The sequence below is a fragment of the Haliaeetus leucocephalus genome, unplaced genomic scaffold (genome assembly GCF_000737465.1).
Source record: "Haliaeetus leucocephalus isolate CR32 unplaced genomic scaffold, Haliaeetus_leucocephalus-4.0 Scaffold262, whole genome shotgun sequence".
In the NCBI taxonomy this organism is placed as follows: Eukaryota; Metazoa; Chordata; class Aves; order Accipitriformes; family Accipitridae; genus Haliaeetus; species Haliaeetus leucocephalus.
The window spans coordinates 7,466,741-7,484,684 of NW_010972698.1; the positions used below are offsets into that span (position 1 = coordinate 7,466,741).

At 49.2% G+C, this 17,944-nt stretch overlaps 1 protein-coding gene across 2 annotated transcripts in view; it reads left to right on the forward strand.

The window, feature by feature from the left end:
- GAB3 (GRB2-associated binding protein 3) overlaps positions 1–17,944 on the forward strand; it is a 66,872-nt gene that overhangs the window by 34,341 nt on the left and 14,587 nt on the right. For both annotated transcript variants that reach the window (XR_774444.1, XM_010568993.1), the window contains exons 2-3: positions 10,356–10,659; positions 17,468–17,684. Coding sequence is in view for 1 of the 2 variants with exons in the window: in XM_010568993.1 (XP_010567295.1) it covers positions 10,356–10,659; positions 17,468–17,684 (521 nt within the window). In the remaining variant the exon portion in view is untranslated. The remainder of the gene's footprint in view (positions 1–10,355; positions 10,660–17,467; positions 17,685–17,944) is intronic.

Here is a 17,944-nt window from a genome sequence, read left to right on the forward strand (position 1 = left end):
TGTGTTTCTGCCTGCCTCCTGCACACTTCCTTTCTCCAGGCAATTTTAGGAGTGAAATGAAGGGCAACGGTCAAAGACTTTGCAGCATGTAGCCATGAATTCAATAAGGATAAGAAAAAGAACAGTCCAGATTTGGCCCCAAGTGGATGTGGAGGATATGCCTTTTCACTCCTGTGCGCACCAAGCCGGGAGATCAGCAGAACTGCTGAGCAAAACCCCGAACGCGGGTTCATTTCCCTACATCGAACCACATTGTTATGATCAGGCAAAAGTGTTACAGCGTAAACATTTGCGGCTTTTATTCTGATCCTGCTGGCTACTCTGGTTTTCTTCATTAGGTCTGACAGCGTGTTGTTGAAGGGTTCAGTTTAAAAAAAAAGAGCGGTGTTGTGGTCCCCTACTCAAAAGAGTCACTTTGCCCAATTTCCTGTTTATGTTCCTTCTCTTCGGAGCCGTCGCATCATGTGAGCACAGACAGTTATAGATAGGCTGCATGACTGTTGCTGACCTCACACCACATGTTCAGTTAACAAGGTGAAACAGCAAAATTTGTTCTGTTTGTGTAAAGAATACTGAGAAAACTGCCAGTTCCAAGTAAAATAGAGGGAGAGGGACTCCCGATAGCCCGAGGCAGGGCGCAATCTCCAGGCAGTTCTTTCTGGTCTTTAACTGCTTTGTACATCTGTATTTACATCGTGCTTGCGAGTTACAAGAAAGGGGATTAGCCCCAACCCTATTTCTTTCCTTAGCGAAGCAGGTTTGGAGTCCTTCCATAAAAGCTATTAGTTCAGCAAATTTGCTCAAAATTTGTCCAAACTTCAGTCCCTTTGGTATATACATTTTCCTATACTTGCTTCCAAAAATGACTGAAAACGCCTGTGACTTAGCTAGCTTCAGTTATCCAGTAGATGATTATACCCGGCATTTGTATTTCAGAACTGTTGTTCTTTAAACAACCTGGGAGCAACCTGACTTTTATTGAGATCTGAAGGATTTGTGCAGAGCCTTCTTAAGATTATGCAAGACTTAGATTAAAGCCATTCTAAGAAATTGAAATTTACCTCTATTCAAGATTATATCTTATTACTATGTTGGTATTAAAGACTTTATTGTGAACGAGTCAGAAAGATCTTAAGGGTTTCCAGGCCATTTTACACAAATAGTTTTCCTGTAACAGTAGGAATCCCTATTGTGCAGCATGAGGTTTCAGTGGCACTTTTCCCACTAACAGAAAATGAAGTTACATTGTTAAATCCAGGAAGACCTGTGTCAGTGTGGTAGTTTCTCCTTTCTCCCTGTTTTCAACTCATTTCTGTAAAAAGCCCAATCCTGCATCCTGAGAAATCAGAATTTCATTTTCTAACTGACCAGAGGAGTGGCACTAAGCCAGACCTGTGGTTTTCGGTCCATCAACCTCTGCCACCTTAAACAGGTAAATAAGGATTTCAGGTGGAAAAGTTGCACCATAGATTGGTGAAAGCCAAACACACAGATGTGACTGCACACCTGTGGGTGTATGGATAAGCACCCTGATTATCAGGAACACACCCTGATTATCAGGAACTTCAGAGGCAGGTGTATCCCTGCGACAGGTGAACAAATCACAACATATGCAGCATGTAATGATCAGGTACCAGCTGTCAAGTGCTTTAGGATTTAAAGGTGAAAAAAAGCAATCCAGAAATTTAAGCTGCATTCAGGATCATAATAATGTCATTTTAGATACTACACATAAACCTGCTGTGAGGGAATATGGAACTAAAACTCTTGGCTAGCTGGCAAGGCTGTAAACATCCTCATGTAAAGAGTCCTGCCTGTAAGTCTTCACTGTCAGGGAGCTTAAATGCCTGCAAAAATGTAGCAGCAGTCAGAAGGTGTCATTTGGGGGGCAGCTTAAGGGAATTAATGTTTCGTAGTGCCTGCCCTCAGGAAGGCAAAAATGTGCTGGAGGAGAGGAGGGCTCTGGGTGGGAGGAGATCCTTGAATGGCTTTAATCACTTCAGTGCTGTCTTCTGCTGCTGGGACCTCTACTTTGAGCTGTGACCTACTTTACATCCCCATTAAAAGTGAAAACGACAGACAAAATGAAACAGAAAGGAGGCTGTGAGGATGCTCACGATGTGAGTCAGTGCCCACCCCTGGCTGTCCCAGCAGTTTGATACCCCCCACCATGGATGCTCGGGCTGCAGCACGCAGGGATCCAGGTGGGACGGGGTCCGCCTGCCTGCCCCGGGCAGGGGCAAGGCCAGCTGCCCAAAATACAGCTTCCCCTCACCTCACCCATTGCAGGATCATTTTGTTGAGAGCTGGTGGCCCAGTGGGAGCGCTGGCAGCCCAGGCAGCGGGTGGCCAGCACGGGGCCAAGGCTGCCCTGACAGTGGCTGCCTGGGCTCTGCCCCACCTGGAGGATCCCGAGCTTGTGTGGATCTCACTCTGCAGCTGGCTTTCTTTTCCTCAGCTTGATTTTTCATCGGTTCTCCAGATCCCTTTGGGCGCTGCTTTATAACGATGCCGAGTCGCAAAAAATTTCAGTTGCTTCCTGAAAGCGTGTGAGACTGACTTTACTGTCTTGTTGGTCCCAATGAAACACAGCCAAGTGCAGTGGGGGAGTTACTTTATTTATTTATTAATACCAACTGTGTCTTTTTACTGGCGCCCTGCAGATGCTGTCGGGATTGCTGGCCGGCCCTGGTCGCTTGGTGCTCCTGACAAACCCCACTCAGCCACAAGCCTCTCCCTGGGAGGTGCAGCCCTCTGGGTTTCTGCCCTGTGGTGGCAGTTGGCTGTAATTTCATAATAACTGATCCTTACGCTTTCTATAAATGAGCTCAAAGGGGCCCGCGCATATTTGCAGGGCAGCTGTTAACAACAAAAGCTCCAAGCTTTCAGCACCACTGCTGTCAAAATAGGAGGAAGAATAGAGAAGTCATGCCCTGGGATGACAATGGGGAGGGGAGCTTATTTACTTCATGCCTGTGTCGGGGTTTCACTGTTAAACGAATCCACTGGAATAGGATTGCCATCCTGCCATCCCTTCTTCGGTGTTTTGTTGTTATGGATTTCACAGGTAAGGCTTGATCGGCCTGGAGGCATTTCTGTAGCCGTGGGACACAGGGAAGCAGTGAGCTCTGTGAAGTGGGGGGGACAGTCCTGTCCTGCCTGCACCATGTCCCCCAGGGCAGGGCAGGCAGGCAGTGCTGTGAAGCCATTTGACACGTTTCAGTCCCCCCCAGGCGACAGGGAGCCGCCGTGTTTTTCTGGTGTGGTAGGGCTTGTTACAGCCCGGATCAAAGCCGGTGAATTCTTTCCCACAGCAAGATCTTGCGGGATGAGATGCCCCGTCAGCATCTTCCCCTGCAAAGCCCAGGGACCCATCCCGGTGGCACGACCGCAGCACCGGTATTTCTTTTCTGCGGGAGACCCCCTTGAGACCCACCTGCCAGGAGCCATGGGGAAAGCGAGGAGAGGACAGCAGTGCTGCTCCCCTTTAGCCAGCAGCTTCTTGTCGAGGAATTCCTACTTGCACAAGGAGTGAGGGGATGCTCTGTCACCTTGCCAGTGTCCTTGGAGGAAACCTCTAATCAAAATGTTTGCGAGAAGCACAATTCTTAGGAGTTTTTTTACTGCTCTGGCTAAAGGATCGGGGACACGAGTGAAGTGACATTTCTTCATCCAAGCATCTGCCTCCTACCTTCCTCCCCAAAATGCAGTGGTGTTATTATTAATTTTACTTTCAGAACTTGTTTTCTTATCTTCCACAAGGTTTTTAAGAACTTAGAACTCCCAAGTTTTTGGGTCACTATGACTTTGACCCTTCGCGCCCAAACGAACCCATTAGCTTTACAAAGAATCTGCATGTTTATTAAATAGCAGTGACTCATTCCATAGTAGATGTTTGTATATGTAAAGCACCATAAATATTATGGATTAGGATGTAAATCAGGCAGTGGGAATGTGTGTAGGTTAGCAGGCAGCATATGACTTTTTCTCCTTTTTTTTAGTGTGTGTCATTTTTTCTTCATAAACCACAGGTTTCTTTTTTTGAGAAACAGAAACAAAGGAAACCTCTCTGCTTCTACAGGACGTCATCTTAGATGCTTTATTACAAAGCTTTCATTGCTCTTATAGCGCAGGAAATTTTTTGGTTAGTGTTTTTAGTCAATTAATGTATCTGTATCACTTTGAAAGGAAGAAGGTATTTCCCCTTCCACTATGCACCCATTGCATCTCCTCCGAGGAAGACTCATGCTGACTTTCTTGAAACAAGATTCATTTAGAGTCATACTGAAACTACCATAATCAGAAAGACAAGTGACTCAATAAATGACTCACGACTTAGCAGATGGAAATACAGTGTTAGACTGTAGTCTGTCCTGAACTCATTGTATGATGGTCCTTTGCAAAGGATGAACTAGACCATTTGTGCTAGTCTCTGCTGAAAGTTGTTTTGTATGGGAACACTGGGTAGCTCAGAGCTTTTTCCCACCATAGCTGAGCCCTAACCTTGAGAAAGCAGAGCTGTAGTGGGCAAGAACAGGCAGGGGGAGGGAGAGTTGATGCCTTTCCAGCACTCACAGGAGTGCACCTCAGCTTCCAGGTACCCAAGCAAAGGGAGAAAAACTACCGCAGAAAATTTCTGCTTCTATTCTCTAGGTTAAATAGAATTACATGCCTGCGGAGGCAGAGGAAGGCCCTAAAGGAGCAGTATTCCTCTCTGAAATTGAGTATTTATTGATTTTTATTTCCCAGCCATAAACCATGAGTTTCAGCCTCTCACTGCTGAAAAGTCTGTGAGATCTGAGTAGAAAATAAGGGAAACCACACAGCAAGGGACACAAAATCCAAGAGAAGCTTTAAACCGGTGGGTGATGGGCAAGGAGCTCAGCTGCTCCCAGAGCACTGCATGGGGACACACTGGAAGGGACAAGCAGGCAGCCTCATTAGGGAGAGATTTATTGTGCAGAGCTGATGGGAGCTGCAGACCAACAGCCACAATTGAAATAGCAAAACCGTAACTCCAGCTGGGGGACAGACTGGGTGGTTTAAGAGGTCTTTTTGATCTCACATTTCTGCGAGTGAGTTAATCGAGTGCTATTACCCAGCAAGGCAGGCTACCGAGCAGAAGGCGTGAACCCTTCTGCAAGGGTCTCGCAGTCCGAGGAGCACGAGCTGCGCGGGGCTGGCCCTTTTCTCTTGCAAGAGTGGCTTGAAGGGCTCCCAACAATGTCCTCAGCAATTTGAACGCGAGGATGCTTGCTGGGAGCTGGTCCTGACTCCTTCCCGATGCACAGGTCCCTCTCGCGGGGACCGTACTCTGCAATCCCAACACCTCCCGCTCTGTGCAGGCAGGGAAAACTCTCTTAACTTATATGGTCTTAATGGGCTTAGACATCAGCTGCTTACAAACCTGTCTACATATGAATTTTAACTTCCTCTTTTAAGTCATTTATAGGAAATGCTATAGAGTTCCGCCTAATTTTTTTTCACCAAGAATATGTTTCAAAATTGTTCTTTAAAAAAACAGACAAGCTTTGAAAACTTGCGTCTCAAGCGCTGGCACTTCTGCGGGACTTATCACCGTGTAGCTCTGCTAGTTCTCTTGCCCCAAGGATGCCTTGCAGCTCCAGGTGGCAGAACCGCAGTGAGTAGCAGGAGGAGCACGGTGCACACAGGCGGTCCCAGCCCTCAGCCAGCCACGGGAGGGAAGCCATGCCAGACCCTTCTCTGGGGGGATTTGCCGCTTTCTCTTTCCAAGGGAGTTTGCGGCATGAGAGCAATCCCGAATGTTCAAGCTTTTCACAGTCGTCCCCATCGCTGAGGTCTCGAACTCTTCTTTCAGTGTCAGACCTGCCCACAGCAGGCCTGGGGATGAGCGCATGTCCTGCGCCCAGAAGCATGGCTGCAAGGCCGCCGGGCAGGTGAGGAATCGGCACACATCCACCGTTTGTTCTGCTTCCCCTTGCCAGCCCCTTTGCTGCATTCTGTAAAATGAAGATTATCCTCATGGGGGAGTTGTGAGCATTAATTTAGCTAGTAAAGAATTTCAAGGTTTTTGGCTATTCAGTGTTTTGTTATTAAAACCAGAAAAAAACAAAAGCCCACCGGACAAATTATATTTCAGGCCAATTTACCTCATTTAGGTTGTATGTGCTTTAATCAGTTGTTTAGATCTCAGACACTGCATATTTTGTACAAACAAATGAAAACGTGGTCCTCGGAAGGTAAGCGAGGAAGGTCCTTGGCTAAACCTTTCACACGCAGACACTCACCTCCCATTCTGGCCTTGTTTACCAGCTAGTTGTTTTTTTCAGCACATAATAGGTTTGCTTGTGGCCTGTTTGCTCTGATGTTGCCGCAGCGGAGCAAACATTCGCATGTAATAGCAGCCCTTTTTAAACCTCACACCACTTATTCAGCAGAAGCAGAGATGTCAGATTGTGGAAGTAGCGACTGCTTTCTTAGAAACCCTACTGAAATGGAAACAGAGCTATTCCTCTTCCCTTCAGAAGTGGCTCTGGAATTCCCAAAGTGAAAAATTCAGGAGCAAGAAGAAAACACTGATAGCTTGTGTTGCACAGAGCAACGTGCTGGCGTCTGACCAACGCTGCTGCAAATTCTTTCTTTCTTTTGGCACCGAAGTATTCCACTACAAGGGGCAGACGAAAATTGTTCTAGATTTATGTTGGCTCTCTTCTGATTGTAGCTGTGCTTTTCTGATAAAGCCTTCTCTCTAATGCCAACAAAGCTTTGAAGGACATGTAAGCGTATCATCACTGTATCATTCCTTCATCAAGAAGGAACTAATTTCAAGAAGCCTCCAAATAAATGTAATACTTCTTCTGGATGCATAGATCCTTCCCACAGTGTAAGTGAGGAGCCTAGGCTGAATCCCAGGAACCGGTTCCTATTTAAGTGTATAGGTTACTTCATCTCAACCCTGCTGCGGCACCCGCACGGATTTCAAGGGGGGATGAGCGCTTCAGTGTCTTTGAAGACCTGAGCCCGCGAGTGCTGATTCACCCGCACTGCTGGCTCAGGCTGTGCCTATCTAGAAGCTGCCGTCCCTTGGCACCTCTCCCTCCCCTCGGCTCCAGGTCCGCCGGCGGGTCGGCGGCACAGGCAGGCCGTTTGCTCTGGTCTCCGCAGCTCACAGCAAGATGCCACCATCGGTTTCGGAGCACGTTGCTATTTGGGGCAGCGAACGGCGGCAGCCGAGGGCTGTTAGCTTGTCTGCGCTTGCGGTATCACCAAAGGGCAGCTCCTCCGTCCCTCTGCACCCCCCACCTTCCTGCACGTTTCCTACAGCTCCTGCGTTACCCCCACAAGAAAAAACCACCCTGTTTTCAGCCGGACGGGTGCTGGCTGGCTGCGGTGGCCCCGCCGCGAGCCGGGGGAAGGCGGTGAGGGTGGCCGTGCGGGCGATGGAGAAGGAGGCCCACCCTTCCAAGGGCGGTGCAGATTTGGGCAGCTATCTGGCATTGTTTCCCCTCAGCCCTGTTTTCACGGCTGCCCGGCTATGATAGCCGGTGTTTTCTCACACAGCCTCAGCCCTGCTCTCCTCTGCCATCATAAGCCGCGCTGACCAGGCACCTCTCCATCTCCAGTCTCACAGCGCCAGCCAGACGATAAGCCTGATCAAATTGTGTATCTGCAGGGAAACAGATTATCAAGCAGCTTCTCAGCTAGTGCGAAACCAAAGACAGCAGAGCCACAGCCTCTCACACCACGCCGAAGCCCGCCTTCACCTCTGAACGGAGGGACCGTGAGCTTTTCCGCAAAGCACAGTTGCAGTTTTCTCTTTCACCAGCTGCCCGGGTTGTGCTGAAACTACAGACGCCTTTAGACTCATGAAAATTAAAATGCTAAGGAAACGGGGACAGGTACTGGGCCATCCTGCCTAGAGTGTTGTACTGGCCACCAGCAGGTAGCCCTGAGCTGGTCCCAGTCTCGGGGCTGAGCTCCCCCCTCCCCACAGCTGCATGGGTGCCAGCTAGGCAGGGTGTCCCCACCAGCTCCCCCAACCCATCCCCTCCTTCCTCACCTTGCTCATATGCAGGTGGTTTCCATCCATTTTCCATCAGAAGGAGCCAGGTGTATTTAAGCTGCAGGGCTGGCAGCCTTGGGAGAGGAGTGAGAAGTGGTCTTGGGGAAAGAGCTGATGGCTCCTTCCCCTCTCTGCCTTAGTAGCCTGCTCCTCTGGGACCCAAAGGAGCAGGTCTCATTTGGCTTATGCTTCCTGAAGCGTTTCTCTTTTGTTGTTTAGGGGTGCAAGTGTTGTTCTGTCCTGATGCATCTGTGGAGTGTGCGTTGAGCCCGTGCAGCGCTCGGATTGCAGGTGGCAGAGATGTGGACTCTTTCTGGGCCTGTGCACGTGAGATACCTGCTGGGCTGTATTCCACTGTTGAGGCTTGCTCGTCAGGGAAGTGTTTTCTCCATTAAACGTTTTTCCTTTGTTTCTATTTCCTTTGAGGGGTGTGTGTGTGTACATTTTTTTTCCTGGCTCCCACAAGACTTGTCTGAGATATCTCAGTAATCTGTTATCTCTAGCTACTTTCAACAGAGCCCAAACCACTTTCAAACCTCAACAGGTCATGAGGGTCAGACTTAATTTTCTTTGTGCAATATGCTTTGCACCTCACCTCTGCTTCCTGTTTATTCCTGATGTGACCCTCCTCTCTGAAAACTCCTCCTTTATACAGGCTGGTATGTGCTTGTTCAGCCTTGCAAGAGCTCCCTCTCTGATATTTCATTCTCTGGTCCCTGTACCTTGTTTTTGAAGAATCTTTTGCTTTCAAAATAGATTAAGGTACTGCCAGGCTGAACAGACTCACTTCCAGATAACTTTTTTGATTAATATTGACAGATTGTGAAAAGCTTGCTCCACTGCAAGAAATACTCTTTTGAGTAGGGAAAAAAAAAAGGGGGCATTTTCTTGACAAATGATTGTTGCTATTTTTTTGTTGATCATTTTAACTATCCCCATGCCCATGGGAACTCAGTGTCAGCAAAATCTGTAGTACCTGTATTGATCCTAAACTGTGCCAGTAAGGACTCTTACATCTTGGTGAAAACACACGGAACTCAGTTATTTTGCCTTAAGGCCAAATGCTTGGCTGTCTTTAAACTGACAGGCAGATCCACTCTTTGCAAAATGAGCATGATTTTTAACTCGAACACAAGCTATCACCCAGATTTATGTCATTTTGACAAGCCATTTTGCAAAGAGCACTTGAATAAGATTGAGGTAGGGAGGTTGTGGTGGTTGTTGTTCAGATGTTTCTTTAATGAACTTTTAACTCTTGTGAAGGCAACTAAAGCAGCCAGTGGCTGTACAGTTATTGTAGGCACCTGGGCAGTTGCCTCAGCTTCAGCTGCTCCCTGGCAGCCACCCGGGGCCTTGCTGGTTTGGGCATGACTTCATCGAACACAGTATTTTATGGAGTTTGGTAAGGACGAAGCTCCTAAAGTCTTATTTCAGCTTTTCTCTCTGGAACAGAGCTTGGGGTGGATTTCTTCGGGCCCTCAGAGTAGGTGTGTTGGTGACAGCTGTAATCAACACAGAGGCACTTATACTGTTGATGAACAAAACCAGCTGCTGGAAAAAAAGGGAAAGTATGTTATTTTGTTCCTAGAAACTTGCATATAGCTTTATAACGTGATGCTGCATCTTAGTTCTGCCAGGACTTCGTTTAGGCCTGTATGGGACCCATACCTTCAGTCACAAGGGTCTAAAAGACATCAGTGCTTACCAGGTTTGGTTTGGGTTGACAGTCACTTGAAGCAGTGCCTGTGTAAATAGACGTCCTTCTGTAAGGTTTGGAAGTTTTCTGTTTAACTTTTTAGCACTACAACTCCCGTAAGGTTTGTTCTGGTCTTTCAGAAGTAACTGGCAGCTCACTGACAGCTTTTTGTTAGCACTGAAAACCACAGGAGGGAAGCTGCAGAGGTCATCTGGAGCCCTTGGCTTTGCTGGGCCAAAGGCATCTGTTGCCAGATAATAGCTCGTACTGCAACACAGGGTGCAGTCCTAGGTGTTTTCATTTCAGAAAGAAAAATGTGTTACCATCTCTTCTATAGATGAGACGGTGAATTATCAGATCACTTCAGTTACACCATGCTGGCAGGCTGAGGGCAGGAGGAGGGGAGAATTCTTGCTCCTCTTGACCTCCAAAGGGACAACCCTCTGCCTTTTTTCCTATCACAAATGCAAGCTGATAGCAAGCACTTCAAATCAAAGTCACAATTTGACCAGCCTATCAAAACAACTATAAAACCTAAAAGAAAGTAAGCATGTGTGGGCTGATTGATATATTATGTGGTTGGCACTAAAAGGGCCCTGTTTGTGCCATTTGCAGGCATGGCGGAAGCGTTGGTTCGTGCTGCGCAGAGGCCGCATGAGCGGGAACCCGGACGTGCTGGAGTACTACAGGAACAACCACTCCAAAAAGCCCATTCGGATCATCGACCTCAACGAGTGCGAAGTGCTGAAACACTCGGGGCCCAACTTCATCAAGAAGGAATTTCAGAACAACTTCGTCTTCATCGTGAGAACCACCTACCGCACCTTCTACCTGGTAGCCAAAACGGAGGAGGAGATGCAGATCTGGGTGCACAACATCAGCCAGATCTGTAACTTTGGACATCTGGAAGATGGCACAGGTAGGATCATGCTCATGCTTGTCTTGGGGGTTGGGAGGATGACCGGTGTCCGGGCTCCTCCACAGCAGCATTCGGGGCGAGAGGAAGCACGGACCCTGCTGGCTGCTTGGGCTGGGCAGGTAGCGTGGGATGCTCTTTCCTATAGCTCAAGACAGCCCTGAGATGCTGCTAAACCCCGATTTGAAAGTTACCAGCGATCTCATTTCTGCAGGGTAGAAATAATAGCTGGCTGCTTGGTCTCACTTCAATGAAGCAATTCCTGCTAGAATAGACAGCATGTCCTTAATAAGAAAAGGTACTGTTTATGTGAAAAGCTGACTGAGTGTTATCTTCTGGGGCCATTTATTTCATTACATGTCCCGTATTTATTTAGTTTGGCTTAATGTAAGACACCTGTTCTAGGAAAGTGTCCTGCAAAACTCGCATTTTCTCAGGCTTTGCTGGATGTGGAATGTGCACAGACTTGGGTGTATATGCACGTACATAAATCAATGACAAAAATACTGAGGTGTCTTAGTCTATTAATGAGAAGAAAAATAAAGAAAAAGCAGAGGACAGGAAAGTGTTAGAAGTGCGTGTCTAGACTTAAGAGATGGTCCTGCCAGTGAAGCATAAAGTCAGCCTGTTTTGCTAGGACCTACACCTGTATATGCTCAGTAGGGTGAATGTCTTGGAAACCTTCCAAAAATTAACCACTCCAAGATGGATGTAGCCAGTAATTAAAGCCGGGACCTGTATCATCATTAACTTACCTTTCAAACGAGACAATCGGGCTCAGATAACAGCAATCTGTCTTTCCCTTGACATTTCCAAGGGGCAGACAGAGCAGCAATTTGAGAGCTTCATAGGAAGTGAGTCAGAACGAAGTCCTTCGCCGTGATAAAAGGTAGTGCAAGAGCAGAAGAGGGTGGTGATGGAGGGACTCGATCCCAAGGGCAGTATGTATGGGGGTATCATAGTGTGGCTGGACAGATTATCCTGCCGTGGTCCCTGTATTGCTGCGCTCAGACTGCTACTGGTGTCTGCAACTGCTGCATAGCCATACCATGACCTTGTAACTTGAAAGGAAACAAAAGGCCATGGTGAGTTGTTTTATTTTAATCTATCGTGGTTCCTGGCCTTCTTTAATCTTCTGTTCAGTAGTTTATTCTGAGGGGAAATGGGAGTGGAAAGAGCACTGCAGTGGTCCTGTTAAATCTGATGTCTGCTCTCTTTCCATTCACTTTAGAGACCACCAGGAAAATGTGCTGACATATTTTTATGTGCCAGTACAAGCTGCCCATGAATGCAACTTGCAAACTAGAGCTGGTAGCTTTGGGGGACTGGAGTCAATAGCGCTTTGGAGCTTGGATGTAATTAGGGATATTCAGTAACCCCCTTCCTACTGATCTGCCCTTGTTGACACTGAGATGTTGGTCTTGCATTGCTACTTCTGGTGCAGTATTGTTTTAGATGTAATTTTACCTATTACTCTAAAATGAAGGTAAGTCTTTTCATGCAAACAGAAAAGAGAAAAATAATTTTCGTCTCTCAAATGTGTATGCAGACTTCTGCTGGCACTAAGTTGAGAATGTGCATAGGGAGATGGGATCTGTGGCAGAGGAGCTAAGGCAGCAGCTGTCCCCAGGATAGATGCATTTATACTTGGAAATGTCTGTTCTGTTATGCTGGTACAGCACAACATTGCTTGTAAGATTTACACATGGGCAGTACTCGGAGTATTACACAGTGGTATTTCTCTCCCAGCAAAGATTGCTAGTGTAGACACTGATGGACAAGAAGTGACAGCTCTTGTGCGGCAGTTGGGAAAGCTGACATCCCAGCTTTCCACTCCGTTCAAGGCGGATGTTATCCCCCAAGAACTTCAACAGTGCAGAGCATTTGCCTTGGTTCAGTATAAAGTCTGCCAGCTGAACTTACAGCCCTCATCACAGACGGTGTAAGCTAAGCTTCCAGACATGCACTTACTGTATCTCTAATGGCAAATAGCTCCTAAGATCTTCTATTTATCCTGCAGTTCATGCTGGTGAGGTCAGATCTGAGGTGTATTCAGGTCAGGCTGCAGGGCACATTCAGATCCTCTGATTTAAATCTGCACAGTTCCACGGGTTGCACATCACGTTTCAAGCAGTTGCTAATTGCTTCGGCTCTTTGGAAGCACCTAAATCCCTCAAGACCCTGTAGGTTTAAACAAATTACCCTTAAAAATTAACATAAGAGGAGCTCTATTAAATGCCGTATGCTTTTTTAACTTGAATGCTACTGTGTTAAAAAAATAATAGTCCCTGAAATGAATCATCAAAAGAAAGACACATCAATTGCAGGAAATTTTAATAAGCTGTTCTGTGTATTAAAATGAATCTCAAAGCCAATATTATATTGTGAAATCAATCACTTTTAATCCTTGCATCTCTGAAAATTTGCTGTGACTTTGAGGCCAAAACCAAATCTGCTGCTTTCTCCGCTTAATGCACAGAAAGTGCAGCCACAGGTTTATGCAGTGACTCAGCTGTAAACACCATCCCATTGTTCCCAGTTAGTCCCTTCCAGGAGCGAAGAAGCTGGATGAACAGCCAGGTCCTAGTCATCAGAGGCCTCCGGTCTGCCATGTAAGCAGCCAGATGCAGACCCACGTTAGCAAAGCCACGGCTGGCCCTGCGAGGGCGGCTTTTTAGTCAACAAGAGAAGGGACGGCTGGGAGACGGAGGCGAAATGCAAGCTCCAGGCAGATGTCAGGAAGCACCTGGGAGGGCGGCTGTCAGGAAGGACTTGCCAGCAGCAATCATCTCGCTGCAGCACTCGGCTGCCACAAGAAACTGTGCCGCTGGCTGTGCTGACAATGACGGGGGAGCTGGCACCTTCGGGGGAGTCAGCTGGAGGAGAGAGGAAGAGGCCTCCCTCCCTATTTTCCTACCATTTCGATGTAAAGTCTTGCTTCCACCTCTGGTGAAGGCTCCGAATAGAGCGGTCGTTCCCCAGCCCCGTGGGACCCATGGCCACGCAGGGGATCGAGAGGACGCTCGGGCCAAGTGGCTGGGCAGGAGAGAGGGGATGAAACAAGGTGGCTATGGGACATAGCGGGCACGCTATATCCCGTATGCAAGCTGAAACCATGATGAATTGACAGAATGCAATATAGCAGCTTTTCATTGGAGAAACTGCTGTGAAAGTTGTTTAGCCTTTTTCATTAGGAAGCCTTACTTTTAAAGATTGTAGCTGTGCATTGAATGCTCCCCCAGGCCATGCCTTGGCAGGCAGCTCCTCAGCCCAAGAGGGACCTTTCATCTTGGATTCCCTCCTCAATTCTTCCCCAGGCTCCAGGTATTACTCCACATCCCATGTAAATGCCTTTCTCCTTCTGGATGCAGCCTTTACCTGAAGGTCCCTGCTGATCTCCATTGCTCCCCTGTTGCTCTGCTCTCTCCCACAGCACCCAGGGCCACCGTGGAGCCTGATGTCCCTGGGGAGGCCCCTCTCTGGTGCCCTCCCTGCACAGTGCATGGACCAGGAGGGTGGCAGGGTCACCCTAAGTGACAGGTTACCCTTGGGTCCCTCTTGGCTGCTGGCAGTTGGCTTAGAGCATTTCTGCTTCTCCACCTCTCCCCCACCTCTGGTTGCTCTGTTGTTCACACCCACCCTTGCCCATTGCTGGGACTTTCTCCCTTTCTGCCTGCTCCGGTGATGGTTTCGTTGCTTCTTTAAATGTCTCTCCTTTCTTTTTTTTTTCTTTTGCCAATGTGCATAGACCCTGCCCTCCATGGCATGGGGCTGGTCTGATTTCCCAGGACCTTGCTGCAACACACTGGGGACCATCTCCCCCAGCCAGGGCATCATGCTGGGAGCAAGGGGAGCTGGGACCACTGCACTGAGGGGCTACCTGGCGGGACTGTGTTCTCCTTGCAGAGATACTTTCTCCTGAGCGTCTTCATTTCCCCCCTCCGTTGCTGTACAAAGCGGGGCAGGCAGTATATCGGCAGGCTTGTTCACAGCAGCACCTGGCCCTTGCACAGGAGTTGAGGGGAAGAGTCACAGCTCCTCCCAGTCCATGCTGGAGGACAGGCACTGGGGCTACTCCCTCCACACTCCCCTCTTGGTGGGAGGAAATCCCTTTTCGGCTGCATGGACTGGAGGCTGCTCTTTAATGTCAGGCTCTGGCCCCCGGCCAGGAGGGGTGGGCGGCATTTCTACCTCCTTGTTATGGCCATGCAGCCTGGGTGGGGGGGTTGCTGTCAGCAGAACGCCCCTATTTCACTGCGTCCCTGCACTGCTGTTGCACTGTAACAGTTTGGGGGGGGTGGGCTGGTGTCTGCAGCGGGAGGGAGAAGCCCTCTGTTTCTCCAAGCAATGGCCCTGCATTGATGGGGACAGTCACCCCAGAGGATGCTCTACATCCTCCGCGGTGACTTTCCCCGTCAAGTCAGGGCAGAGATTTTTTGGGTTAGTACCCACCGAAGCAGTTATTTTGGCAGCCAAAGCCTCCCGCTGTCTTTCTGGCAAAGGGGAGGGCAGTCACCAAACCTATTCTCTGCCTTCTCACTGTTGAAAGCGGCCATGCATAATTTATTCTACCCAGCTGCTGTCGCGGTACAACTTTAATGCACGCTGATTTGGTTACCAGCAGAGCTGGCAGGGACAGAGACGGTCTGTTAAGAGCTGGCTGCAGGTCCCTGAGCCCCTGAAGGTTAGAAAAGGGCAGGTCTGCGCTGTCCCCATCCCTCCCTCTTGCTCACAACGGTTGCCATGTGGTCTGCAGCTCACAGCCTTTCCTGATGGGATAATCCGTGGCTAAACCCTGTGAGTACCAGATGGAGTTCAGGCCTGTTCTTTCTCTGTGTTAATAATCCAGATTGTCATTAATTTCTTTCTTATGCATTATGGCAGTTTTTAGTTGTGTTCTTTTTTTTTTTTCCTTTAAAAAAAAAAGGCGGTCAGATGGTGACGTGACCATGCTTTTCTGAGATCCCTATGGAGTTAGCCCGGTGCATATTTGATCATCCTCAGCGTGCGAGACAGCTCTCCAAGTCCAAGATTTGAAAGCAGAGTTACTGTCTGAGCCAGCACAAGAGAAAAGTTATTTTTCAGATGGGAAGGCTGCAGCCCTCAGCTCTGCTTTGCAAATGTGAAACCCCATAAAAGCCATTCCTTCCAGATGCTCACTGCTGAAATCCCGCTGCTATAAGCACCTGCTCAAAATTAAGCAAATGCTTTGCTTAAGCTCTAATTTAAGCACATGCTTATGTGCTTTGCTGACCTGGGGTGCACCACAGGACCAGACCTCCGAAGCTAACAGGAGGAAGCAGCAGTGAGTCAATACTGGTAGATGGGAAGGAAAGAGGCAGCTCCCTCCCCAGTTTAAAGGGATGAGGTGTGGGGTAGTGCAGGGAGAGATCAGCTGTTTTACTCTTCTTCTGACCCAGATCAGAAAGGGGTGAAGCCTGCTGTGGCTGGTGTGGAAGTCTGGGTCACTAGAGGGTTTTGTTTGTGTTTAGCGATGTTGCTGTCTAACCACCCAGCAAGTCTTGGCAGCCCTCTCTATCCCTCCTGATGTGCTTGCACATATACCTAGCACCTCCCAGGGTTGAGAAGTGACTACAACAACCCAGTACAGTGCCAAGGCTTGTTGCTGTGTTGAGCTGAGGACTAGGTAGAACCTGCCGGAGGATCTCAGGACCTCACTGTGCAGTGCAGGACCTGGCCCACAGCATGCACGCAGATCGTCAGGGGCTGGTTCTCAGCATTTCCAGCAAATTCTGGACATCAGCGTTAGAGAAATCTGCCTTCTTGCTACACTTTGAAGGCACGTTTATGCTTGGTTTGGTTTTATCAGCAGTAGCTGGTTTCTTGTGTTTGTTTTTGCTGTGGGGTTTTTCCATTTTGAAGAAGGCTTTTGCAGCTTTGACTCAGGCGGTGTCTGCACTTCAGCCAAAGAGTGGGTACCCACGGCCGAGCCGCAGGTGTGGGGGACAGCTGGGGCACCCAGCAAGCCCTGCGTGGTCCCCACGCAGCCCTGGTGAGGGACCCGCCGCGCAGCAACCTGAAACTTCATTAGAAGCCCAAACCTGCTTCTCTCCCCACCGCTACCCCTCTCTGTGCCGGGGCCGGACTGGAGCGTTATGCCCAGGGAAGGAGGGAGCAGGGAAGGTGTCACTGAGCACAGGCTCCCCTGTGCCTTGTGGCCTCCAAAAAAGTAGTGTCCCTTTTCTCAGCAAAGCCAACAAGCCTCCAGCTGGGCAATAAGAGCTACACCACAGTTCTCGTGGCTCTGATGTCCAGCCTGGAGAGGCATAAGGAGTTTGCAGGCAGGTTCAGAAGTGCAACAAATCTGGCTACTCCGTGAGCCACAAAGCTCAATTTTGTCCACTGAGATCTAGAAAGTGGGAAGAAATCAATCCCTCGTTGCCATTAATTTGAAGTGTTGGAGATTAATATTTAATTATTTGCATTAGGTCCTAAAAAATGCTTGATAAAACAGACTGCTCTGCCTCAGCGCTTTCCTCAGCAGAGGCTGCCTTCGTTACTGTCTGCAGGAGGGATGCTACAGCCCTGCAGGAGTGGGGAACCCCAGGGCAAGGGGGGTCTGCACCTCCTGCAGCCCCTCAGTTCGGCAGCTGGCTTGCCCAGCCTGGGCAGGGGAGGCAGCTGCAAAATCAGGCTCCCCTCTCCCCAGAATCAGTTTTTGCCTTGACCCACTGCCACTCTGGGTTAAAGCATCCCTGGCGCAAAAGCAAGGTGGCGATGGCCAGGAGAGGCGGTGGGCCGGCGTGAGTCAGAGCAGTCCCTCAGCCGGGGCCATCCATTCCCATTGCAGGTTCGGTGGAGAGCTTGTCTCACACGACCTCGTCCCCGCAGCCGTCGCCGGCCGCCTCCACTCACGCCTCCCGCATCGCCGATCCCTCCTTCTCGGTCGACCACGCTGCTGCTGACGCATCTGCCGCAGAGGAAACCCCCAGCGAGTCGGAGTCGGTCTTCCTCCCCGACTACCTCTTCCTCTCCAACTGCGAGTCGGGCAAGCTCAGCCACAACAGGTAGGTCACTGGGGCAAACTGGTCCTTGAGCCCTGCCGCTCAGGGGAGGCTCCCAGGCACAACAGGGGACCGTCTGCCTAATCCAGTTTACAGGGGGCTTTTCGTAGCACAGATAAGCGGTCGAGCGTTGTATGCTGGTCCCGTCCCTTTCCAGGGTGCGTGGCTGGGGACCTCACACACAGCCCCCCTCCAGACACCCTTTCTGCCTGCTGCCGCCCAAGGTGCTCCACAAAGGGCCCCAGCGCCCAGCCCAGCTCAGG